This window comes from Prionailurus bengalensis, chromosome B4 (assembly GCF_016509475.1).
Source record: "Prionailurus bengalensis isolate Pbe53 chromosome B4, Fcat_Pben_1.1_paternal_pri, whole genome shotgun sequence".
Classification (NCBI taxonomy): Eukaryota; Metazoa; Chordata; class Mammalia; order Carnivora; family Felidae; genus Prionailurus; species Prionailurus bengalensis.
This window is the reverse complement of record NC_057358.1, coordinates 82,960,884-82,985,475: the sequence shown is the minus strand read 5'-3', so window position 1 is coordinate 82,985,475 and position 24,592 is coordinate 82,960,884. Positions and strand designations below refer to the sequence as shown.

The 24,592-nt window shown below is 38.7% G+C and overlaps 1 protein-coding gene across 2 annotated transcripts; it reads left to right on the top strand.

Annotated features, from left to right (window-relative positions):
* Positions 1–1,233: 1,233 nt before the first annotated feature.
* PTGES3 (prostaglandin E synthase 3) lies at positions 1,234–22,839 on the top strand. Of its 2 annotated transcripts, XM_043564487.1 has the most exons (8): positions 1,234–1,633; positions 16,923–17,036; positions 17,184–17,253; positions 17,754–17,852; positions 18,410–18,499; positions 20,433–20,495; positions 21,355–21,379; positions 21,680–22,839. In XM_043564487.1, coding segments are annotated over exons 1-8 (483 nt in total). In that variant the 5' UTR covers positions 1,234–1,631; the 3' UTR covers positions 21,700–22,839. The 2 variants fall into 2 exon arrangements, with proteins under 2 accessions (XP_043420422.1, XP_043420424.1); XM_043564489.1 differs by lacking the exon at positions 20,433–20,495 and having other exon boundaries at positions 1,295–1,633.
* The last annotated feature ends 1,753 nt before the right edge of the window (positions 22,840–24,592 follow it).

The window sequence follows — 24,592 nt, the reverse complement described above, 5'->3', positions numbered from 1 at the left end:
AAAACAGGCTCCAGGCTCTGAGCTGTCAGCACAGAGCCTGATGCCCGGCTTGAACTCACAGACTGTGAGATCATGACCTGAGCGGAAGTCGGATGCTCAACCGACTGAGCCACCCAGGCGCCCCTGGGATTAATTTTTCTTAACAAGGCCTGTCCTAATACTTCCAGTCAATATCGACCTCTCCTCCTTCTATGCTCCCATTACTTTTTGTACTTCCATTATAGCACTCAATAATCTTGACTTGTGTATTTTGCTTTCCCAACAGGCAGTAGACTTCTTAAAAATCACAGTACTTTAGAGCTGGGATTTAACAACCCTCTTAAACGAGATTTGAGATTTGAGCAGTGTCCAATGTCTATAGTTCCCCAACCCTGCCATGCACAGCATAGACCACCAAGTCCTTAATGCTACTAAGCCGGTATTTTCCAAAATGTCTTGACACTTAAACTTCCTTTGTATTCCAACTAGCAGTGCACTGATGTATTTGTCCCTTACTCCACTGTTAAGTGGCCTTCTAGAATAGGCAGTAAGTACTGTTTTCATTCTCTTGGTTACTATCCCTCATTACAGCCCAACCACGTTCAAGGGACAAAGCGGCAGTTCAAGAGATAATGGTTGAAAACAGATGGGTAACCTTCTCCCCCTAATGATGTGCCTGAAGACAAGGAGTGTCATCTCATCTCCCCATTTCCACAAACTTCGACTCTCCACTGACAAAACCCCCCTGTCTCACCTATAGGCCTAATTATCTCAAAACAAGGGCAAATGCCCTCCCCAAACGACAAACGTTTCTCCTCAACCAAGACCTCAGATTTCCGCTGCCCCTGGATAAGAGTCTCCAACCCCTGGGGAAGCAGAGAAAAATGGCCAGGTGCACCCCGCTCTCGATTCTGAAGTTAGCCTTTTCCCGCAAATATCACGAGCACAGGCTTTTCATATCTTTTTTGCGAGAGAATGTTTCCTCAGTGGACTGGCTTACTCCCTCAAGAGTAACCAATCTGTTTCACTTTTCAAGTCTCCCGACTTGGCCTCCCTCCGCTTCGGCCTTCCTCCTGCTGTCAACACAGCCGTTTCTCCCGGAGATCGCCCAACGCGCGTGGCCAGGCGGTTAGGGCGGCCAACGGTTTTCTAACGCGAGGGGGGAGCGCGGGAGGAGAGGCGGGAACCCGCCGGACCGAAGGGAGCAGACGCAGGGCGGGGCCAGAGCTAGGAAGGATCGCGAAGGAGCTGGGAGGCCCCGCCCTTTCCGTAGATATCTCTAGAAAACCGCGCAGGAGCCCGAAAACAAAGAGTGCGCACGCGCGGCGGCAGGGCCCGGGCATTTTGCTGCGTCACCAGCCGCCGCCCGGCCTCACCACCCCTCGCTCGCACGCACGCACGTTCATTTTCCGTCCTCGCGCCCCTTTTCCTACACTTTCCTCTTCTCCCCGATCGGAGGAGCCGCTCTCTCGGCGCGGTGCATTCTGGGGACCCAGGTCGAGCCCGCCGCCACCGTCGCCTGAGGGAAGCGAGAAGAGGCCGCGACCGGGAAGAAAACGCCGGAGTCGCCACCGGAGTAGAGTCGATTGCCCAGCAGCTGCCGCCGGAGAGGCCCGCCCACCCGTTCGCCCGTCCCCCCTGCCCCGTTCACGATGTGAGTGCGACACCCCGCCGAAGGAAGGTCGCCCCGGAGGGAGGCCGAGGCCGCGCAGGGGGCTGCCGGGAAGCCCCCCCCCCCCCAACCCTCCGCTTTCGACCCCCTCGGCTTTCTCCCTTCTGTGGCGGCAGTCGTTCTTTCTTGTGGTGGGAGGTCCAGTATCCTTGTTCCGGTTACCGTTGGCGGGTGGAGGACATTTTTCCTCCAGATGTCCGCTTTCCCCACCTCGGAACGGTTCCTCGCCTTCCCCGCGCCGGAAATCCCACTTTTCCTCCTTTGCCAGTCCCGGTTACTCTAACTCCGTAACTTAGCCTTAGGCCTTACTCTTCTGTGAGTTTTCTGCCGTGCGGGCTTTCTGAAGGCGCGGGGCCTCTTGGATAGCCACTTCGCTTTTGGGGCAGTCTGGTTCTGCCCCTCGGTGATGTTGGGACCAGGCCCTGGGCCAAGTGCACCTGTGGTGGGTGCTACCAGAAGGCTGGCGGTGCTCCCCGCAGAGCACCACGCGGCCTTCCGCCGTGAGCGACAGTACTGCTAGGCAACTGCGGGGAGGTCACACCGTCCCCACAACTTATTTTCCTTTCCGGGGTCGTGATTTCTTGGGTATGGACGTTTCCAGGCCTCCTAACTCCCAATCTCTTGAAAGGGGGGAAGCTTGCCAAAACTCACCCTTGTCCATGGCGCGAGGAGTTAGCATTGAGCAGGTCGTTCCGCACGTGTCGAGTGCAAAGATACTTGTGGACGTTTTCAGTGTTCTACATTAAACTTGAGGCAAGGTTGCATTATCCTATTTTAATTAAGATTGAAATAGGCATGTAGTTGCCTTTTTGTTGCCTTTAAGAGCTTACATTTATTTACGTTGAGGTGACAAGGATTTTTTTTTTTTTTTAAGAATTTTAGTTTGATGATGGTAAAGAAAAACCTTAGTGATTTTTTTTTTTAAACCTAATAAAATTTTTGGCACTCCCATTTTCAGGGCTTACATTCTTTTCAGGAAAAACTCTGTCTCTCCAGATGTGAGAACTATCGGTTTTATAGGATTTTATTTTATTTTATTTTATTTTATTTTATTTTATTTTTGGTACTAACTGCTCCTTGAAAGATACGTACAGAGAGTGACTGAAAGGTAACAAGTTTAATTCCTGTGAAAAGTAACGCACTTTCAAAGGGTTACTTAATGATACTGATGATGATTCTATTGGGTTAAAGGATACACTGCTGTTGGTTAATGATGGAGAGCAAGCCTCTGGAACACAGTATTACTGTGTAAAGGGGACATGTAGAATTTTGGAAGGGTTGCCCCTCCCCATTGGTATTCAATATAATATCTTAATCTATGTAAAATAGCTTTCACTTTTCTCTGGAAAGGCTTTATTCCAAAAAATGTAGCAGGATTGTTAGTCTTAAGGTGCCTTTTATATTTTGAAACTCACTGAGGAAATAAATGCTTAGGTAAGCTGCCAACTGTTAATAGACTAATGTAGCCAAATAAAATACCTTTTCACTAAGAAATATGTTTAAAATAATTTGAAATATACTTTTGGGAGGTCACATGAAATAGTTAAATAGAGACGTTAAGTAAATAAATTGAAACCTCAGATGGAAAGTGTAACAGTATTCCAAAAAGCAGTCTAAGTTACAAGAATGCTTTCAACCTGAGTGTTTTGAAGAGACCACATAAATCTCCTTTTTAAAATAAATGCCATCTTGCAAATTTAGGAGATCTTGTTGAACTAATTGTATTCAACAAACTTACTGTTTTCAATAGGAGTATTATGAATCTGTTATATGAGTTAGAAAAACCCTTCAATGGGTCTTCCAGTCCTGGGAAGAACCTGGCTTATTGATAAGGATCCATTTGTTGATGTTTGATATAAACATTTAAAAAATTTTTTTTTAAGTTTATGTATTTGTTGAAGTAATTTCTACCCCCCAGCTTGGGGCCTGAACTCAACACCCCGAGATCAAGAGTCATTCATTCGCATGTTCTGAACATGATATAAACATTATTTTAGATGTGGAGAGAGACTTTTACTTCTGGATATTTTAAGAGTTTTAAGGTCTGTTTTTGGTTTGTTTGTTTTTTTTCTCATTTGAATACTCTTTAGTAGTGTTTGTCTAGGTACATTTTTTTCGATCAGGTTTTTAAGGTTTAGTCTAATAGTTTACATAAAAACTCAACCTGATTTTCGAGAAGGCTGAGATTTTAAGACCTCTCTCCTTCAAACTAGGGTGGGGGAGAAGGGAGGTATGCTAGTTAATTGTTACTGCTTTTTTTTTTTTTTTTTTAAGCTATTGTAGTTCTAATTCTAATTTGAACTCAGTAACCATAGATAGAAAGTAAAATGCTTTTTAAAGGAAAGGTTTTTGTTTTTATTTAAGTTTTTTGTTCTTCTTTTTTAGTAATCTCTAACACCCAACGTGGGGCTCGAACTCAGGACTCGGATATCAAAGAGTCCCATGCTCCTCCAACAGAGCCAGCCAGGAGTCCCTGTTTTATTCAGTTTTGAGCTATTTGAAGTCGTTCTTTCAGTGGTCTTATACTTAAATTAATAAATTGTCCAGAAACATATTGTGACTGTCTCTAACATTGGTTGAAATCTTGACTACTTTGCTATCATTCAACTTTATAGAATTGAGTCCTAAAAACAAAATCATTAGTCTTTCTTTAGCTTCCAACATAAATGGTAATAGTGAGCATATGCTGTATGGTTAATTTCTGTAGTTAAGGAAGAGTAACTGATGATGGTTTTTGTTCAGTGTTGATTTCTTAACCACTGTAACCTAGCAACTGGATTTTCTTTTTCTTTTCTTTTCTTTTTTTTTTCTGTGCTTAGTTAGACTTTAACTAGAAAGCAGTAGAAACTGGAAGGGATAAATCAGTGCAGACCAGTATGTACTGTTAATTAAGATTCCCATGTTTAATTGTATTTTCTGTTTTAAAATCTTGAAGCTATTATCATTTTGAGGTCTTAGGTGGTAGTGATTGTCACTTTTCAGGAAAAAATACTTTTGTGATATGAACTATTCAGAATTAGTCTCTAGCCCTTAAATTTTTACAATACTTTATCAGAGTTCTTAAATTGAAGATTGTTGCACCTAGTGTATTTTATTACGGAAATGCAATGTGTGTTGTAGTAAACTTTGTATTTACTCTGTAGATTGGCACTGATAGATTTTAAATTGAGGTGACTTCTCTGCTTCACCAGGACACCTTTGAACTTCTGGTTTTTCAGGAAAATGCCAGTTACTTTAATTTTTTTTTTTAACGTTTATTTTTGAGACAGAGAGGCAGAGCATGAACGGGGGAGGGTCAGAGAGAGAGGGAGACACAGAATCTGAAACAGGCTCCAGGCTCTGAGCGGTCAGCACAGAGCCCAATGCGGGGATCGAACTCAGGGACCGCAAGATCATGACCTGAGCCCAAGTCCGACGCTTAACCGACTGAGCCACCCAGGCGCCCCACCAATTACTTTAAATATTACCTTGAGCAGTAGTATGAACTCCTTCATATTGTAGTCCAAAGTCAAATGTGCTATTAGGGATTTTCTGTGCAGTAGTTAATCTTCACATGTTGTCATACTTTATTGCTATAAAGTGTTTTCTTTGGGCCCTTTCTAACTCAGCATTTTAATTATCTTTGTGTATTGAAAGGATCTAAGTCACTTACAGGTGTTCTTAAAATTTTTAATATGTATTAAGTTCCAGGATCTAGTTTTTCAAATACTAATTCACACAGTGCTAATTAGTATGAGGAACTGTCCCAAATAGGATTGGAACTCAGGATTTCTGACAGAAGCCTTATTTTTTCCACTTTACAAAAAGGGAGAATAATTTTCCAGGTGAAACTTTTAATTTCCAAAGAAATAACTATATCTCTGTAGTTTTGTTAATATCGTCTAAATTGTTTGTTAAACCTGTGTCACTTCTTGACATATGGTTGTGGAGCCCCAAGGCTCTGAAATTTGTGACGGAGGCAGTGAGACATTGACCTTGTTTGAATTTTATTTGTATGAAGAAAAATTGTTGTGTTTGCTTTGAGGATGTTTAAAGTGATGTGTGCACAGAAGTAGGGATGTACGAAGGTTGGAGTTGGATGGAAGAAAGGCACTAAGTTTATCAGGGGAAATCCTGTCTTTAAGAACAGCTTTCTTTCATTTTTTTGTTTTAATTTTTTAAGTTATATATTTATTTTTCTTAAAAAAATTTTTTTTAATGTTCATTTTTTGAGAGAGGGAGACGGAGCATGAGCCTGGGAGGGGCAGAGAGAGAGAGGGAGGGAGGGAGACACAGAATCTGAAACAGGCTCCAGAGAGAGAGAGAGAAAGAGAAAGAGAGAATATGAATCTGAAGCAGGCTCCAGGCTCTGAGCTGTCAGCACAGAGCCCACGTGGGGCTCGAACTCAACCATGAGATCATGATCTGAGCCGAAGTCACTTAACTGACTGAGCCACCCAGGTACCCCAAGTTTATTTTTTATTTTGAGAGAGAGAATGCCCAGCGGGCTCCACACTGTTAGCACAGAGCACAACATGGGGTTCAAACTCCAGAACTGTGACATCATGACCTGAGCCAATGTCAATAGTTGGACTGAACCCACTGAGCCACCCCTCACTTTTTTGTTTTAGAGTAGGAATTACCAAATAAAGGAACTAGTATAGAGGTTTCACAAGTGTTCTTGGTTTGCCCCTTTTTTGTCTTAGTAGGGTGTGTGTGTGTGTTTATGGTGTTGCTGGCCAAAAGGAATAACAGTTCTGTTTATTAGGTAGCTAGGTCCAAACAACTTAAGTAATTTGCCTAACAGCCTAGTTAGTAGTCTTTCAAAAACTAATCCAGGAAAGTTGAAATAAGTAGCTTCTTTTATAATCACCATTTAGTAATGGAATATGTATGTGTTTTGGGCATGTGTACCTTTTTTCCCCCCCAATGTCTATTTTTGAGACAGAGCATGAGCGAGCGGGGCAGGGGCAGAAGGAGAGAGGGACAGAGGATTCAAAGCAGGCTTCATGCATTGACAGCAGCGAGCCTGATGTGGGGCTCAAACTTCCAGACCTTGAGATTATGCCTTGAGCTGATGTCAGATGCTCAACTGATTGAGCCACTCAATGTGCCCCGGCACTGCATAACTTATACCTTGAAGTCAGATTGGATACTTCCATTTCAATTTCAATTTCTGTTTCCCACTGCTTTTTTTTTGTAGGCCCCCCCCCCCTTTATTAAATTATAGCAACCACCAGAAATACAACTGTGCAAAGATGAAGGTTAATGGAGAGGGATGTAGTGCAGTCTACCTTGAAACTGAACCACTTGGTGTCTTGAATGAGATTGAGTATCACTAAATTTTTCTCAAACTTAAAAGATCTTTCAGCAGCCCTCTTAAGTTTCGCATGGTGCCCTGATGCACCTTGGCACATAATTTGGAAGCCACAGGAGTAGCATGTGTATTCAGATCACCTTTCCAGAAAGTTTTACGTGGTGGTACAACTGATGTACAGATGATCTGAAAGTATGAGAAGCAGATCTTGGGGTTTCTTTGAGGAAAGAATATGTGTGTAAGAGACTGGTTTTAGACATTTGTAGACAGGGCTTTTGAGGGAGGAAAAACTGCTCCGTCTATGAACCTGGAACTACTTTTTTCCCTTTGTATAACAGAATTTCATGTTTCCATATCATTCCTCACTTACTACAAAGTGAAAAAGATTTACCACTGTCTTGATTCCCTTTTGCAAATGATAGACTAGTTTAAGCTAAGTTTAAAACTTAGTTTTAGAAAATCAGTAATTCTGAATTTTATAACGTCTTTTTATTGCTGACTTTTTTCTTGATTTTAATGTTTTCATCTGTAATCTTTCTTGATATTTAAAGATACTTAGAGATGTATTAAAAAAATGAGTGAATCTAGTCTTTAAGAAACTTCCTATTAATAGAAATATGTTTACTCCTAAACCTAGAAGATATTTACTTGATTATTAAGCTCTAGTAAAAAGCTAGTTATTTGATTTCTGTTGTTTTATCTTAGAATTCAAAGTGATCTTTTAATTCAGACAAATAATCATGCTCCATTAACAAATTTATAAAGGGAAAAAAAGAATAAACTTGTAAGGAAACTCATTAATTAGTTAAGTACAGTTGATCCTTGAATAACACTGGTTTGAACTCTGTGGGTCCACTTAGGTAGATTTTTTTTTTTTACAATAAGTACAGTACTGTAAATGTATTTTTTTTTTTTTAAGTTTATTTAGTTTGAGAGAGCACATGCAAGGGAGGGGCAGAGAGAGAATCCTAAGCAGGCTCTATGCTGACAGTGCAGGGCTCGATCCCATGAACTGTGAGATCATGACCTGAGCTGAAATCAAGAGTCAGACACTTAACCCATTGAGCCACCCAGATACCCCATAAATATAGATTATACACACACACACACACACACACACACACATATACACAGACACACACATAAATATTAATGTTTATTTTTGAGAGAGAGTGTGAGCAGGGCAGGGGCAGAGAGAGAAAGGGAGACAGAATCTGAAGCAGGCTCCAGGCTCTGAGCTGTCAGCACAGAGCCCGGCGTGGGGCTCGAACTCACAGTCCATGAGATCATGAACTGAGCTGAAGTTGGCCACTTAACCAACTGAGCCACCCAGGCGCCCCGTTTTTTTTAAAGTTTTTTTAATGTTTATTATTTTTTTTAATATTTATTTTGAGAGAGAGAGAGAGAGAGAGAGACAAGAGCATGAGTGGGGGAGGGGCAGAAAGAGAGGGAGACAGAGAATCTGAAGCAAGCTTCAGGCTCTGAGCTGTCAGCACAGAGCCTGACAGGGCTCAAACCCACGACTGTGAGATCATGACCTGAGTCGAAGTTGGACACTTAACTGAGCCACCCAGGTGCCCTAATGTTTATTATTTTTGAGAGACAGAGCAAGCAGGGGAGGAGCAGATAGAGATCTTGTGATTTTTCTTAACATTGTTTTTTCTCTAGCTTCTTTGTAAGAATACAGTGTATAATATATATAACATGCAAAGTATGTTACTTGTGAGGGTCTGATCAACAGTAGCTAAGTTTTAGGGGTCATAAGTTCTTGGATTTTCAACTGTGTAGAGGGTCCCTACTCCTGTGTTGTTTTTTAAAGCTCAGCTGTGCTGATAACCAGAAAATGTTATCTTTTTTTGTTTGTTTGCTTGGTTTTTGAGAACCTTGTCTTATGATATATTGCCTGTTTACACATTAATAAAGGCCACTAGTAACGGATCCGATCCCTTTACCCCCATATTTCTTAGGAGATTTTTGGACTAAATTTCATCTAACTCGAATGTAAGCTTTGTCTATTTTGCTCATTGCTCTGTCTCCAGAACAATTCCTAGCCCCATGCTTAATACATATTTATTTATTGAATAACATTCAAACTCTAAATGTATTTTAGCTGTTAGACTTGTCTACATGAGGCCATTTTTTTAAGTTTCAAGGAAGCAGCTCATCTCCTGCACAAGTGGAGGAGGGGCAGAGGAGAGAGAATCCCAGGCAGCCTCTTTCTCTCAGACCCAGCCTTCACCATCAAACTCTTCATGTAACCCCCCTACATGAGGTGCTTGATGGTGAGAGTTGAGCATAAAAGGAGTCTTTTACTAGTAGTCCTGTGTTCTGCTCTGTCACATTTGAACCAAATTCAACTGTATCTGCTATAGATTAGAAAGTAGATCAGTGATCAGTAGTTGAAAGATAAAGCTGATGAGAGCTACTTATAAATCAACTATCTGATTTTATATTCTGTTAATTGAGGCTTTGCTGTATTTTGGGAAACCTGGAAAAGAAGTACTACTAAATCAGTATATATTCTCCAAGTACATTTGACTTGTGAGTCCTTTATTTTGGGAATATTTATTTTGGGAATCGTTTATTGGTTATGTTTTGGATACACTATCTTTCTTAATTGTAGGTAATTGCCATTAGGTTCCCCTTTAACTGATTCTGTCCTACCTCCTCTCCAACAGTTTTTTAAAATAAGTTTATTTATTTTGAGGGGCAGGGAGAGAATCCGAAGCAGGCTCTGGGCTGACAGGCACCCACTGTTTGATTGATTTCTTAATGAGACCATTAATTAAAGATAAAACAGATTAAAAATATTTTTGCCTACTGGGGCTCCTGGGTGGCTCAGTTGGTTAAAGGGTACAACTTTGGCTCCAGTCATGATCTCATAGTTCGTAAGTTTGAGCCCCACATTGGACTCTCTGCTTTTAGCACAGAGCCAACTTCAGATTCTCTGTCCCCTTCTCTTTGTGTCTCTCCCCTGTGCACACGCCCGTGCACGTTTTCTCCCAAAAAATAATATATATTGCCTATTTTATCATAAAGGTTATTGTTAATTAGCATCTTTGTATCACATTTTTCAGTTCCTTAAATACTTTTACAGAAGTAGAACTTTTTTAAAAAAAAATTGTCGTTATTGCTATTTTCTTCAGTACATTTGTCTATATGTTTTAACCAATTTTTTTTTTAATGTTTATTTTTGAGAGAGTGCAAGTGGGGTAGGGGCAGAGAGAGGAAGAGGATTCCAAGTGGGTTCCGCACTGACAGCAGAGAGCCAGATGTGGGGCTGAAACTGGAACCTTGAGGAATGTCCCATATGTTGGGGAGGGGGTTGGTTTTGTTTTGTTTTAAGTAGGGGATTATTTACATAACATATGCAGAAGTGAAAAAAGTTTTTACATCCATAGGTATTTACTATTTTTTTTTTTAATTTTTTTTTTCAACATTTATTTATTTTTGGGACAGAGAGAAACAGAGCATGAACGGGGGAGGGGCAGAGAGAGAGGGAGACACAGAATCGGAAACAGGCTCCAGGCTCTGAGCCATCAGCCCAGAGCCTGACGCGGGGCTCGAACTCATGGACCGCGTGATCGTGACCTGGCTGAAGTCGGACGCTTAACCGACTGCGCCACCCAGGCGCCCCTATAGGTATTTACTATTAAGGTGAACTGACAGACTTGGACAGTGGTTACAAGTTTTGTCAATGTTAGTATAAGGCTAGAGATAAATCCAATATAATTAGTTTATGAGCTAGTGTTCAAGCTAAACCTGCTCCTCTTTTGGTTACTAGAAAAAAAGGGATGTGAGTTTCACAGAAGACGAGCAGGATTTCAAAATCAAGCTCTCTTCCAGTTGAGTGAATATATGTGTTTTTTTACTGGTTTTAGGTTACGTGTAGGGTCCCCTCTTGTATTTTTGATAGTTGAAATCAGGATTACCTAGTAAATGCTAAGCTTTGCAGACCACAAATATCTCTGTCCTACATGCTTGTTTTTATAACTCTTTAAAAATATAAAAACCATTTTTGGCTTCTGTGCCAACCCCTGGTTTAAATGATCATTTAATTTTGTTATTTGGAAAATGATTGTATTAGCTTGCTAGAGCTGCCATAACAAAGTACCAGAAATGGGATGACTGGGCCTCTTCTCCTGCGTCTTCACAAGCTCTTTCTTCTGTGTCCTAATCTTTTGTAAGGACACCAGTCATGTTAAATTTATGGCCCACCTTAAGATTTCATTTTAAAGATTATCTTTCCAAACATATTACTCACATTCTGAATTCTTAATGTGAATTTGAGGAAAAGAAAAAGATCTCTGGTTCCAGTGTCTTCAGTATGAACAAATTAAAGAGTAGTGTACTACTTGGTTTTTTATACAGCCATTGTAATAACCATGTCACCATTAGTGTGCTTGTCTAGAGTTTATTGAAATACTATTTGTAAACTGTTTTGGGAAAAGAATCCTCCCATTAACTAAGTATAACACAATTTCAAAGTTAGACTGGGTTACACTTAAAAAGAAACTAGTCCCTTGGGGCGCCTGAGTGGCGCAGTCGGTTGAGCGTCTGACTTCAGCCAGGTCACGATCTCGCGGTCCGTGAGTTCGAGCCCCGCGTCAGGCTCTGGGCTGATGGCTCAGAGCCTGGAGCCTGTTTCTGATTCTGTGTCTCCCCCTCTCTCTGCCCCTCCCCCGTTCATGCTCTGTCTCTCTCTGTCCCAAAAATAAATAAACGTTGAAAAAAAAATTACAAAAAAAAAAAAAGAAACTAGTCCCTGCTAGAATCATTTAATAACTTTTTTTCCTATGAAATTTATTGTCATTGGTTTCCATACAACACCCAATGCTCATCCCAAAAGGTGCCCTCCTCAATACCCATCACCCACCCTCTCCTCCCTCCCACCCCCCATCAACCCTCAGTTTGTTCTCAGTTTTTTAAGAGTCTCTTGGGCTTTGGCTCTCTCCCTCTCTAACCTTTTTTTTTTTTCTTCCACTCCCCCATGGACTTCTGTTAAGTTTCTCAGGATCCACATATGAGTGAAAACATATGGTATCTGTCTTTCTCTGTATGACTTATTTCACTTCCAGTTCCATCCATGTTGCTACAAAAGGCCATATTTCATTCTTTCTCATTGCCACATAGTATTCCATTGTGTATGTAAACCACAATTTCTTTATCCATTCATCAGTTGATGGACATTTAGGCTCTTTCCATAATTTGGCTATTGTTGAGAGTGCTGCTATAAACATTGGGGTACAAGTGCCCCTATGCATCAGTACTCCTGTATCCCTTGGGTAAATTCCTAGCAGTGCTACTGCTGGGTCATAGGGAAGGTCTAACTTTTTTTTTTTTTTTTTTTTTTTAAGTATAATGAAGAGGGGTGCCTGGGTGGCTCAGTTGGTTAAGTGTCTGACTTTGGCTCAGGTCATGATCTCATGTTTCGTGAGTTCGAGCCCCACATTGGACTCTGTGCTGGCAGCTCAGAGCCTGGAACCTGCTTCAGATTCTGTGGGTCCTTCTGTCTGCCTCTCCCCCAATCATGTTTTGTCTCTCTGTCTCAAAAAATGAATAAACCTTTAAAAAAAAAAAGGCATAATGAATATAATCCCCATCTACCTGTCATCCATTAAGTGCTTAGTAGGCCTTTGCCACATTGCTTTATTTATCCTCTTTTCCTTTTCCTGGAGTCTTTTTTTTTTTTTTCTTCTTCTTTTCAAGTTTATTTTTGAGACAGCACGAGAGACAGTGTGAGCAGGGGAGGGGCAAAAAGAGGAGGAGACTGAGAATCCCAGGCAGCCTCCACACTGCCAGTATGGAGCCAGACACAGATCCCATGACAGCGTGAGATCATTACCTGAGATCACGATACTTAATCAACTGAGCCATGCAGGCGTCCCTCCTGAAGTCTTTTAAAGCAAACCCCATATACTTAAGTTTTCATCTTGAATGGACTCTCCCCCCCACCCCCCCGTAAAAACAATGCCTTTCATGCCTAAAAAAACTAACAATGATTTTCATATTCTCTACTATCTAATACCCTGTCTGTATTTAGGTGGTCACAGTTTCAGTAATCTCTTTTTATGTTTAGGTTGGGCTGGGGGTGGGGGGGTTGGAGACCAGGTGCATAAATTGGATATGTTTTGTTTAATGTTTGTTTATTTTTGAGAGAGTGAGTGCAACTTGGGGAGGGGCAGAGAGAGAATCCCAAGTAAGCCCCTCGCTGTCCGTGCAGAGCCTGATTTGGGGCTCCATCTCATGAACTGTGAGATCATGCATGACCTGAGCTGAAATCAAGAGTCATGCTTAACTGACTGAACAACTACTCAGGTGTCCCTCTACGTGTTTGATAACTCTTTGGTTTCTTTTAATCTAGAGCAGTCCCTTCTCTTCTTTATAGCATTGATTTAACAGTATTCTGGATTTCTCCCTTCCTCATTGTATCATTAAAAAAAATTTTTTTTTCTCTTCTTATAGACTGGAATTAAGTTTTCTATGGAGTATATCATGTTGCATCAGATTAGGAGGTTGTAGGTCTGGTTGTCCCACTTTTAGTGATGCTGAATTCTTTATTAACTATTAATTGTAAATTCTTTATTAACTATTAATCTAATCTTTAAAAAAAATTTTTAATGTTTTTACTTTTTGAGACAGAGTGTGTGTGGGGGAGGGGCAGAGAGAGGGAGACACAGAATCTAAAGCAGGCTCCAGGCTCTGAGCTGTCAGGACAGAGCCTGACGTGGGGCTTGAACTCAACGTGAGATTATGAACTGAAGTCAGACGCTCAACCATCTGAGCCACCCAAGTGCCCCTAATCTAATCATTTTAATGGTTTCATCCGTTGATCATTGCCAAATCAGTTTAAAGGTTGCAAAATGGTGACACATGCCCCCCCCCCAACTGTATTCCATTCCAAAGCTGAAATTTTATAAAGAAGTTTACTTCTCTGAACAGATATATCTATCCAGTTACCATGAATAAAGTTTCATAAAGAGAAAGAAGGAAAAATGCCTAATTCTTTTTCTGTTAACAGCCAATTTGTAGAGAGTTGGATCTGTAGCATCTTCTGGTAACCTAGAATTCTCATTGGCCAATGCAGGGAGACCCTTATTATTGCCTCTGGTTCTGACCTCATAGTTTTGTTTTGCTCTCCCCCACCCTCCAAGAGCCCGCAAGCGAGTTGGGGAGGGGCAGAGAGAGAAACCTAAACACGCTCCTTGCTGTCAGCGTGGAGCCCAATTCAGGGCTCAATCCCATGAACTATGAGGTCATGACCTGAGCCAAAATCAAGAGTTGGATGCTCCGCTAACTGAACCACCCAGGTGCCCCATAACTGACCTCATAGTTTTTAATAGCTTCGTTTGCCCAAGATGTCCCAACCTCATCCCATCTTACGCCTGAGGTCAGTCATTTCTGTATAGGAAATCTGTTTCCTTTAGTTGGAAATAGTATTTTGGCACTGTGGTGTTCATTGCTCTGGATGATTTTCATTAGCGCTTTTTAAACATACTGTATGGTCACTTCAGTTTGAAAATCTGAACTTAGAGATGCTTGGCTGGCTCAGTTGGTAGAGTGTGCGTGCAACTCTTGATCTTGGGTTGTAAGTTTGAGTCCCATGTTGGATGTAGAGATTATTTAATAAAATCTGTGAACCTAGTCATTTAAAAATTTATCTATTAAGTTAGTAAATATTTTCAGTTAAAGACAGCATGTTGGGGTGCCTGGGTGGCTCAGTTGGTTGAGTGTCTGACTTCAGCTCATGTCATGATCTCATGGTTCATGAGTTCGAGCCCCACATCGGGCTCTCTGCTGTCCTTGCAGAGCCTGTTTCAGAACTCTGTCCCTCTCTCTCTCTGCCCCTTTCCTGCTCACACTCAAATACATATTTTTTTTAAATGTTAATCACAGAACACTGTTTTGGAAAGAAAATGAGCTAATAATAATGTGTGGGGTGTATTGTCACCTATTCATAAAACTCTCAATTTGTTAGCCATATTAACATAATACTAGAAGTTGTGATTCCTTAGTCCAACAGAAGTTTGGTTAGACTTTTCTTCTAAGGCATGTAAAAATCTGGTTTTTGTTTTTAATCTGTTGATAGATGCCTAAAGAAATAGCTTTACTCTTGCTGATTTGCTGGTATTTTTGGACTTTGAAAACTTCCATCCGTAATGACTATAACCTACTTCAGATCTGATACCAATATCCCAAAGTGGAATGTGACTAGTCAGATTTAACAGTTGTGTAAAAATGTTGATGAGCAGTTGGTTGCAACTTTTTATTTATTGGAGGGACTTTAAACTGCTACTCCTTAGGGTTGGGAATTTCAGCATTTGGAAACAAAACAGTTCCTTTCATTTGAGTTGATTTATGAGTAGTGTCTGAACATAACCATGATTAATAATTTTTTTTTTCATGATTAATAGTTTTTAACTTGTATCTTAGGTTTATAGAACAGTTCAAAAAAATACAAAGAATTCTGGTATAGCCAAATACTTCAGTTTTTAGATTATCAAAGCAGAACATGCTTGCTTTAAGAAAATAAGTGAAACCATGGAGAATTATGTGGTTCTGCTTCCTTGCCCTCATTGTCTTTCTGGTTCATTCTGTAGAGGCAAATGTAGTTGGGATCTGTGTGTGAATTCTAGGAATTTTTACACATATAAAGATATTTGTCTAAAGATTACAAAGAACAACTTTATTTTTTTTAAGTTTTATTTATTTTGAGACAGCGAACACGAGTGGGGAAGGGGGGGCGGGGGAGAGAGAGAGAGAGAGAGAGAGAGAGAATTCCAGGTGGGCTCCATACTGTCAGCGCAGTACGCTGACATGGGGCTGAAATTCATGAACTGTGAGATCATGACCTGAACCAAAACTAAGAGTTGGGACGCCTAACCGACTGAGCCACCCAAGTGCCCCATACAAAGAACAATTTGAAAGAAAAGTATTTACCACATACAGTCTTTATCTCCTATTAATCAACTATATTTGACTGCATTTGCTTCTAGCAGTTTTTTAAGCCTATTCTAAAACATAATTTTAATGGATGGATAGAGTTCTAAGCAGCTGACACCATGAAAAGGACAGGTACATTGCAGGAGACAGCAGAAGAATAATGAGGAAGCAAATGCTCCAGGCTTCTTCTAGTATAGTATATATCCAATACATTTGTAGATTAGAAGATGAGGCTGTAAAGAAGCTTGATTCTTAAGTATCATTATTTAGAATCATAAAAGTTGTTTAAGAAAATTTGTTCCTCAAAAAAATGGTTGTTTGGTATAGTCAGAAATAAGCTACAGATGAGAACTTTCTGGAGACAAACACTATCAGTTTTACCCACCCAGCCACTGCCATGCAAGTTGCTGGCATTGTAACATTGTAAGTAAAAATGTTGAATATGTATGTCAATATTTCAATTGACGGTGGATCAGTTCTGTCTGATTTTTTAATTCTGTGACATTGACATTTAGTAGCCAGGCTCTAAAGGAGTAGCACATAAATTTTGACAGGGCTACCTAATGGTTAGCCCTGTTGAGCATTGATTCATTTTTTAATTCCTTCATATTGTGAAATCAGTTATAGTTGTGTTTTAACTTGGAATGCAGTTGTTAAGAGTAAAGATGTAGGTGTTTTTTAAGTTTATTTATTTATTTTGAGAAAGAGCATGATCCCCTGTGAAAGTGGGAGAGGGGCAGAGAGGGAGAAAGAATCCCCAGGCAGCTCCACACTGTCAGTGCAGAGCCTGATGTGGGACTCCGACTTAGGTACCGTGAGATCATGACCTGAACTGAAGTCAGATGTTTAACCTACTGAGCCACTCACTTGCCCCTAAGGATGTAGTTTCTGTTTGAAATTATAATAAGCTGTTTCCAAATAATCCGTCTTCTAATGGGAAAGAGAAATGTTACTTATATACCAAAATTTTGGAGGTTATGTAAATAGTTAATGAATTCCAGCTTAACTTTGTCTAATTTTATCTCTTTGTAGGCAGCCTGCTTCTGCAAAATGGTACGATCGAAGGGACTACGTCTTCATTGAATTTTGTGTTGAAGACAGTAAAGATGTTAATGTAAATTTTGAAAAATCCAAACTTACATTCAGGTAAATTACCATTTTACATCATTGGGTAAGAAGCTTATTTCAGACAACCAAGTAACTTTGGCTTGCTTGTTTTGTTTTCACTGAAGTTATTACTAATCTTTATCTCTTTGAAGAGGTTCATTTTTTTTTTTTTTTTTTTTTACACAGTTGTCTTGGAGGAAGCGATAATTTTAAACATTTAAATGAAATTGATCTTTTTCACTGTATTGATCCAAATGTAAGTAGTCTTAAGGCTTTAATTCCAGTTTCAATCATGAAGAAATGGACATACATCAAGTACTCTTTTTAGCAGTAACCAGTAATTGTTTTTCTTAACAGTTCAGAGGCTATCTAGAGATTTATATTTTCGCAATATTTCCCCTTTGAACTACTTTTCTGCAGCCCCCTTTTGTTCTTGCTGTCACTGTTCTTTAGGCTTGTCTTAGTCTAGTCTTTTAGAATTTTTAAACTATTCTGTGAATGTACCATATTTAGTCAAAAAAATTTTTTTACTTGATTTTTTTTAAGGCTTTATTTTATTCACCGTGTGCAGGGAGGGAAAATTTTTTTGCAATTTGGATAGCTAATGAAATGTTGAGTAAGCTAGGGGATGTTTCTTTGCCTTTAGAGAAAATGTAGAGAAAAAAATTAGAGTTGAGGAATGACAAGCTACTTTTCTATTCTGTAGTGATACTGGAGAGATAAGTGGTGTGATAGTGCTTCTGTTTTTGTTTTTAGGATTCCAAGCATAAAAGAACGGACAGATCAATTTTATGTTGTTTACGAAAAGGCGAATCTGGCCAGTCATGGCCAAGGTTAACAAAAGAAAGGGCAAAGGTATGTTTCTTTTCTTGGGGGAGTTTAACATTTTTAAGTAATAAAAGACACATTTGTTTTCTATGAGGAATATTATGTTTTTATTTCATAGTTAAGTGTTATTAAAGTCTTGTATTCTTACAGGTTTTTTTCCTTGGTGTTTTTTAGTTTTAACTTAAAACCAAGTATGGTCAGAAGAAGGTCAGTCCCTAGATGCAGAACTTTTGCTGAATTCAAGAGGCAGATTTTGCCTAGAATCTAAAAGTTACATATCACAGAGGAGCATACTTGGTGCTACAAAAAAAAGTCCATTGTGCCTGAGAATAGTTCCTACCAATGAGTTTTGTTTTTGTTGCTAACGGTTAGGATTGTTTAACAATTGTGAAAGAAGCTTCGTGAAACTATTTTTGCTAGTACTGCATTTGACTTTTGATTTTGCTAGTCTGTTCTTTTGTGTGTGTGTGTTAGTTCCATGCCTCACTAATACGAACCCACAGTTCAAGCAATGAAGTCTTAAGGTACATACCAATAAGTGTAAGTTAAGCTAATCATAGGGTGATGTTTGTATTGATCTGTAGCTTAACTGGCTTAGTGTGGACTTCAATAATTGGAAAGACTGGGAGGATGATTCAGATGAAGACATGTCTAATTTTGATCGTTTCTCTGAGGTAAGTTCTTGTAAATGGCATTTTCCACCTCCCTCTCTGTACATTTCTGTGTGAATTTAATTTGGTTTTAAAGCCCCTAGTGGTATTTTAAGACCTGCATTATTTTACTTTCAAGGTCATTCTGCAGCAAAACCAAGTAAGATCTTAAAAATGGTCATTTAATCCTGAAGTTTAACATCGTATAATTTTTTAAAAAATTAGTGGTAAGTTCTAAAGTTGATGTATAAAGACAAAAAATAAACTACAATCCATGCAATATAGCTAGTTTCTATTCTAAACTGATTTTTTTAGGAGCGTGGATTGGTTTGCATTTTGGAGCCATGTAATATGAATATAAACCTTTAAACACAAAAATGGTAGTGAGATGTGCATGATAAGTGGTGTGTAAAGATGTTTTAGTTAGCACAATCAAGGAAAGAATTTAAATACATATTGCCGAAGGCTAAAGGGGCAAAATCATTGATTTCCCTTTGGATAGAATAAACCTTGTGAAGTCAGGTTTTAATTGACTAGATTTTGTTATGTTTCTTTGAAAACTAAGAGCTAAAATAGGAGTAAATATCTAGTGTCATGTTTGCAACTACTTAACATCTTACATGGTTCTGGCACCTTGATTTCAAATTAAAGAGGAAAAAGAAGATGGGGCAATTCTTTTCAGCTGTGCTATTCCCATTTCTTACCTGTAGTAATTGGTGCCGCCATTTTGCCCAGCTGTGCATGTCACAGCTTAACACTATTCTTTTACTGCCTGTTTCCAGTATAACATTAGCGGCCATCTTTTTTTTTTTTTTTTTTTTTTTTTTTTAACCTCTTGAATAGCTCTTGAATGTATTTATTAGTTCATCCTATTTCTATTGCCATTGTATCTTCAACACCTAATATTGTATTTGGCACATTTTGAGCATTTTTCTTGCTCAAAGAAACTTAACCAAAGTGTTCAACAGTGCTATCAGACGTAGGGAGACTCTTTAATAGTTACTCATATTATTTAAGACTAGATTGCCCAGAACTTTTACACTGAGCAATTTGGTGATTAGGGATCTTTTAAAGGCACCTTTTAACTGTAAAGTGCAGGTAAGCGTAGATTTTAGAAGTTCTAAATTTTGTGTATAAAGTTGTAAATTTTGTGTATAAAGTTGTATATGGTTATTGAATTTTTTAATTTTAGGAGATTTATAGAAAAGTTGTAGCTTGGGAAGATAAGTCCCTCCCCATCTGTTAATAGTTTAGTTTTGGGTTATATGTACTTTTTTAAATAATACACTGCTTACTTTATGATCAGAAACAACTAAATAGGAAATTAGTACTTCATGTAAGTATGTTGTTATTAGTCCCAATGTTTTGTATGTCTACAAGAGTACTTACATATGCAAGTGTATTTTCTCCATAGTATGTATCTTTTATTTCAAGAATCATGTTTCTTTTCTGTTTTTAACTTTTATTGCTGTTTAGTCTTTGGTTCAGTATTCAGGTCTTTTATACAACCTAATCATCCTGAAGGACTTTATTTTAAATCATTTATTGGTTCTTCACAATATTTAAAACTGTAGTGAGAATACCATAATACACATGCCACTTAGCTTAAGATACAAAGCTTTAGAACTACAAATGAATCCCATTCTTTTCCTTAGGCACCAGAGGTAAGCACTATTTAGGATTTCGGTGTTTAATTTCTATATCATACATAAATAACTTGCTGGATAAGTTTTAATAATTTCACTTTTCTTCAGTGAGAACTTAGTCTTAACTTCCCTACAAGTTGTCAGGATTTTATAATTTACTTTTTCCGGAAAGGAAGGTACTTAACATTTGTTTTGCTTTTTTTATTGGTGGAAATCTATGACAGACTTAAGGTTTATTCTGGAGCTTGCAACCTAATAATTAGGGCTTAATTTAACATCATTTTTAAAACTAATTTTTACACTTCAAATAGATGATGAACAACATGGGTGGTGATGAGGATGTAGATTTACCAGAAGTAGATGGAGCAGATGATGTAAGTCTATAAATTCTTTTCTCTGTTTACTTACATAGTAAGAAACAATGTATTTATAGGTTGTTTTATATAGATTTAGGATTGCTTTTTTGCCACTTCTTGTTGGGTTGGTTTTTTTCCCCCCCCCCCTCTCTCAGAAATACAGGGAAAAGCAGATTTTAAAATGTGCTAGTTTTTGAAGGATAGGTACCTACCAGGAAACTGGTGTCCCATGGGCCATTCTTAAGGGACCAGATTTCAAGAGAATCATTGCATCGTATACCTTATTCAATTAAGAATTAATTTAGGGATTATTTTGACAGAGTTAAACAGGTTTTGCAGCAGAATTGGTCAGAAACTAGAGTAAATAGATGGACATTGTGAATCTATAAGAAGGATAAACTGGATCACTCTTCTCAACATTCCGCTCTGGCATCCTGCTAACATCTTCAAGAAAGTTGTTGAGTATAGTTTGAAAAATGTTTAGACAATTCAGCAGCTAGGTTTGGAGTTCTTTGTCTTCTATCAGTCCAGTGGTCTTCGCAGTGAGCTATTTCCCTGTTACACTGAATGCCAAGAGAGAAGTGAAATTCATTTTATACTAAAATTCAGTCTACCCGACAGGAAGGGATTTAAAGGATGAGCACCAATTCCCACCAAAAGGCACACATCTTACAGGAAGATAGATCCTCAGCTGTACATCTGTTCATCTTCAGTGAACCTATTCTTAAGTCCAGTGATTAAATTCATAAGCTTGATATAACCACATATCTTTGCTACTTTAGTAAAAGTACAGTGCTTCAGCTTTTTAAGGCAAACTGTTCACTTAGCAGAGGAATGTTTGATCAACTTGGTAACTTTCAAAATTCTTCTTCTGCAGGATTCACAAGACAGTGATGATGAAAGTAAGTATCTTTGTAAAAAGTATGTTTTACAGTGATATTTCACATCAAAGACAAAACTCTGAAAATAGAGACATTAACTTCTTTATAATTCTTGAGAGAAAAATTATTTTTTCATGGCCTATAATAGCCAAAGCAGAAATTTGAATGCTTTGAGATTTACATTTAGAAAAGGCAAAAAATAATAAAAAGTCAATTCCCTAGGAAAGTATTAACTCTGTTGACTGCTTTTTTTTTTTTTAATAAGACTTTGAAGTTGATTGTTCCCTTGTACTTCATACTAATCTTTTTAAAATCTTTCAGAAATGCCAGATCTGGAGTAAGGAATGTTGTCATCACCGGATTTTGAGAAAGAAAAATAACTTCTCTGCAAGATTTCATAATTGAGAGAATTCCTGAGTTGATAGCTCTAAAGGCAGATGCTGTATTTGCCTCCTTTAACCCATTTTTCAACCTGTTTGTTTTTTTAAGGCTTCACTAAGGGTTGATATGTACCATTGTATGGGGCAGTTTTAAGTCAGCTAAGGCAATAACCTTATGCATGAACTTTTCCCAGACTTCCATGATGCTGTTGAGGTCCTAGACAATTGATACAGCAGTTGTGATAAATAAAAACATTTCACCTCAGTCTCCTTTACTTCATAACATAGATACTGACATGATAGGAAACTCTTGGCTTAGAAGAAAGAACTAAATTTTAGACTTTAGAACATGGACTCAAAAGTGGCTGATGAAACAAATTGGTTGATACCTTAAACTGGTAACTTGTTGTTCTTCTGGTATATCCTCCAGGATTATTCCACTAAAGTTTTATTTTTCAAAAAATTTACTTCACATTATTGTAAGTGATCACTTGTCAGTGTTCCAGATGTATCTTAGCTAAAACTAGTGAATGCCCTAACTTAGATGGTTTTGAAGCCTGTACATTTGGTATTGTTTGACCCTTAAACTTTTACATCTCTTAGCATGGAGGACGAAGAAAGGCTGTACATTGTTGCTTGAGAGTCTGTACATTTAGACCAAATTGTATTTGCACTGTCAGTATGGCAAATGAGTGAAAAAAATGTTAATACACTATTGGATTTTTTATTTCTTTTTTTGATTCAGCTTGTCCCAGGCTGAAAACCTCAATTTATGTTCATGACAGTGGGGATTTTTTTTTTTTAATGTCTACCTACATTCTTTCTAATAAACTGTTGGAAGACTTTTTGGCTGTCCTTTTAAGTGTCTGGTTTACTGTAATTTCATGTATTACCATTTACTGGAATGGAGTTTTTATTTTTATTTGAGGAAGAATTGGGAATATTCCTCTGTTTGGAAAAAAAGAGGCTTGCTGTAATGTCGCAGGAAACCTTTTAAAAGTGGATCTGTAATAGCAAATTGTAGATGCACTTTGCAGCAATTGGAAAAGAAAGTGTTGTGATTTGATTGAAATAAAACTAAATGTGTTGTCCTCCTGTAAATCTTTGAGCTTCTGCATTTGGCAGTTTTTATTCCCTCTAACTTCTGTGTATTTGTCATAGCATAGAAATGCTTCCTGTATCAGTACTTTTTGTCTTACATTAAGGACCTGTGTTACAGAGAGTTTTAAGTGCTGGGGATACAAAGACAATCCTTCAGGTACTTGCTGTGCTCAGGGAGTCACAGGCTAGACAAGAGCACAAACAACAAAATCTTGATAAATAGGAAGTGTGCCATAATAGGTTTGCATGGGACATTATGGTGATTTAGAAGGGAAAACATTTTTTCCTTCCCCTGTTGAGTATATGACTTCAGAGTGATATTCACAACCATTTTCTTGAAATGGTACAGCTAGAAAAATCATCTACTTTCCAGGAGGTCTGGTCATAACACTTGAAATTCAACTCTATTTTATTATATTATAGAAGTATAACATGGGTTCTGGTCCTGTTAAGGGAATGCAGTTTTTATTATCTTTAAGTAGGCTCTATGCCCAGTGTGGAGCCCAACATGGGGCTTGAACTTGCAACCCTGAAGTTGAGTCAGATGCTTAATGGACTAAGCCAGGTAGGTAACTCTAGTCCTTTTAAATTATTGTTTTAAACTTGGTCGCATTTGTCTGGAGTATGCCAAAGGTATTAGTGTGATTGATAAGTAGAGTGTAGTTTTTAGCTTCAGGGGGAAATTTTTTTGAAGTTAAACCTTTCTATTTTTAGTGTAGTTCTCTTGCAAAACATTTTGTGTATCAGTTCTAGAAGTTAAAGATTCATTAAGGGTTCTGGTGGTTTTATTGCCAGCCATTGAGCTATAGAAATAAAGTATAGCTTGATGGGTTTCTGACTGTGTCCTGTCTCGTAAGATTTTCTAAATTTAATTAAATTTATTTTGTGTTCAAACACTTGAACCTATTCAAGTGTTTCATTAATCCCTTTTGCTCAGTCAGGTACCAAGCCTTATGGATGGCATCTGATCCCTCTAACTCCAGTATTTCTGGCTGAAAGGTGAATCAATAGGTCAAAACATGAGAAATATTATTATCTCATCTGAATTGTAGTTAGTATTGCTTTAAAGAAAATTATTGGGGAGAGGATCACTTGAGTGAGTTTTTAAATTTGGCATCTGTTCCCATAGTTTTTGTCCATTTTGACATGTGATAAAGGTGCTTATATTCAACTTTCTAAAAAAAAAAAAAAAAAGAATAATCCATTGATTTTTGAGAGAGCACAAGCAGGGGAGGGGGAGAGAGAGAGAGGGAGACTGAGAATCCAGAATCTGAAGCAGGCTCCGGGCTCTCAGCTGTCAGCACAGAGCCTGATGTGGGGCTCCAATTTGTGAGCCATGAGATCATGACCTGAGCCAAAGCCGGATGCTTAACTGACTGAGCCACCTCAACTTTATACTGTGAAGTTCCCTCCAAGGAAGGGAAGGAAGGCAATTAGTTGTTATAATTGCATGAAGGTTTTATCTACCAATTTAGTTTGGGCTAGTTTTAGTTTCTTCTGTTTGATGGGGATTTTTTTTTTCTTTTCATTAAAAAATTTTATTTATTTTTGAGAGTGTGTGAGTGGGGGAGGAACAGAGAGAGGGAGACAAAGAATCTGAAATCAGGCTCCAAGCTGTCAACAGAGTCTGATGTGGGCCTCGAACCCAAGAACCGTGAGATCATGACCTGAGCCATCCAGGTGACCCCCCCCCCCCCCCCCGCCTTTTAAATATTTTTAGAGAGCACAAGTTGGGGAGAGGGGTAGAGGGAGA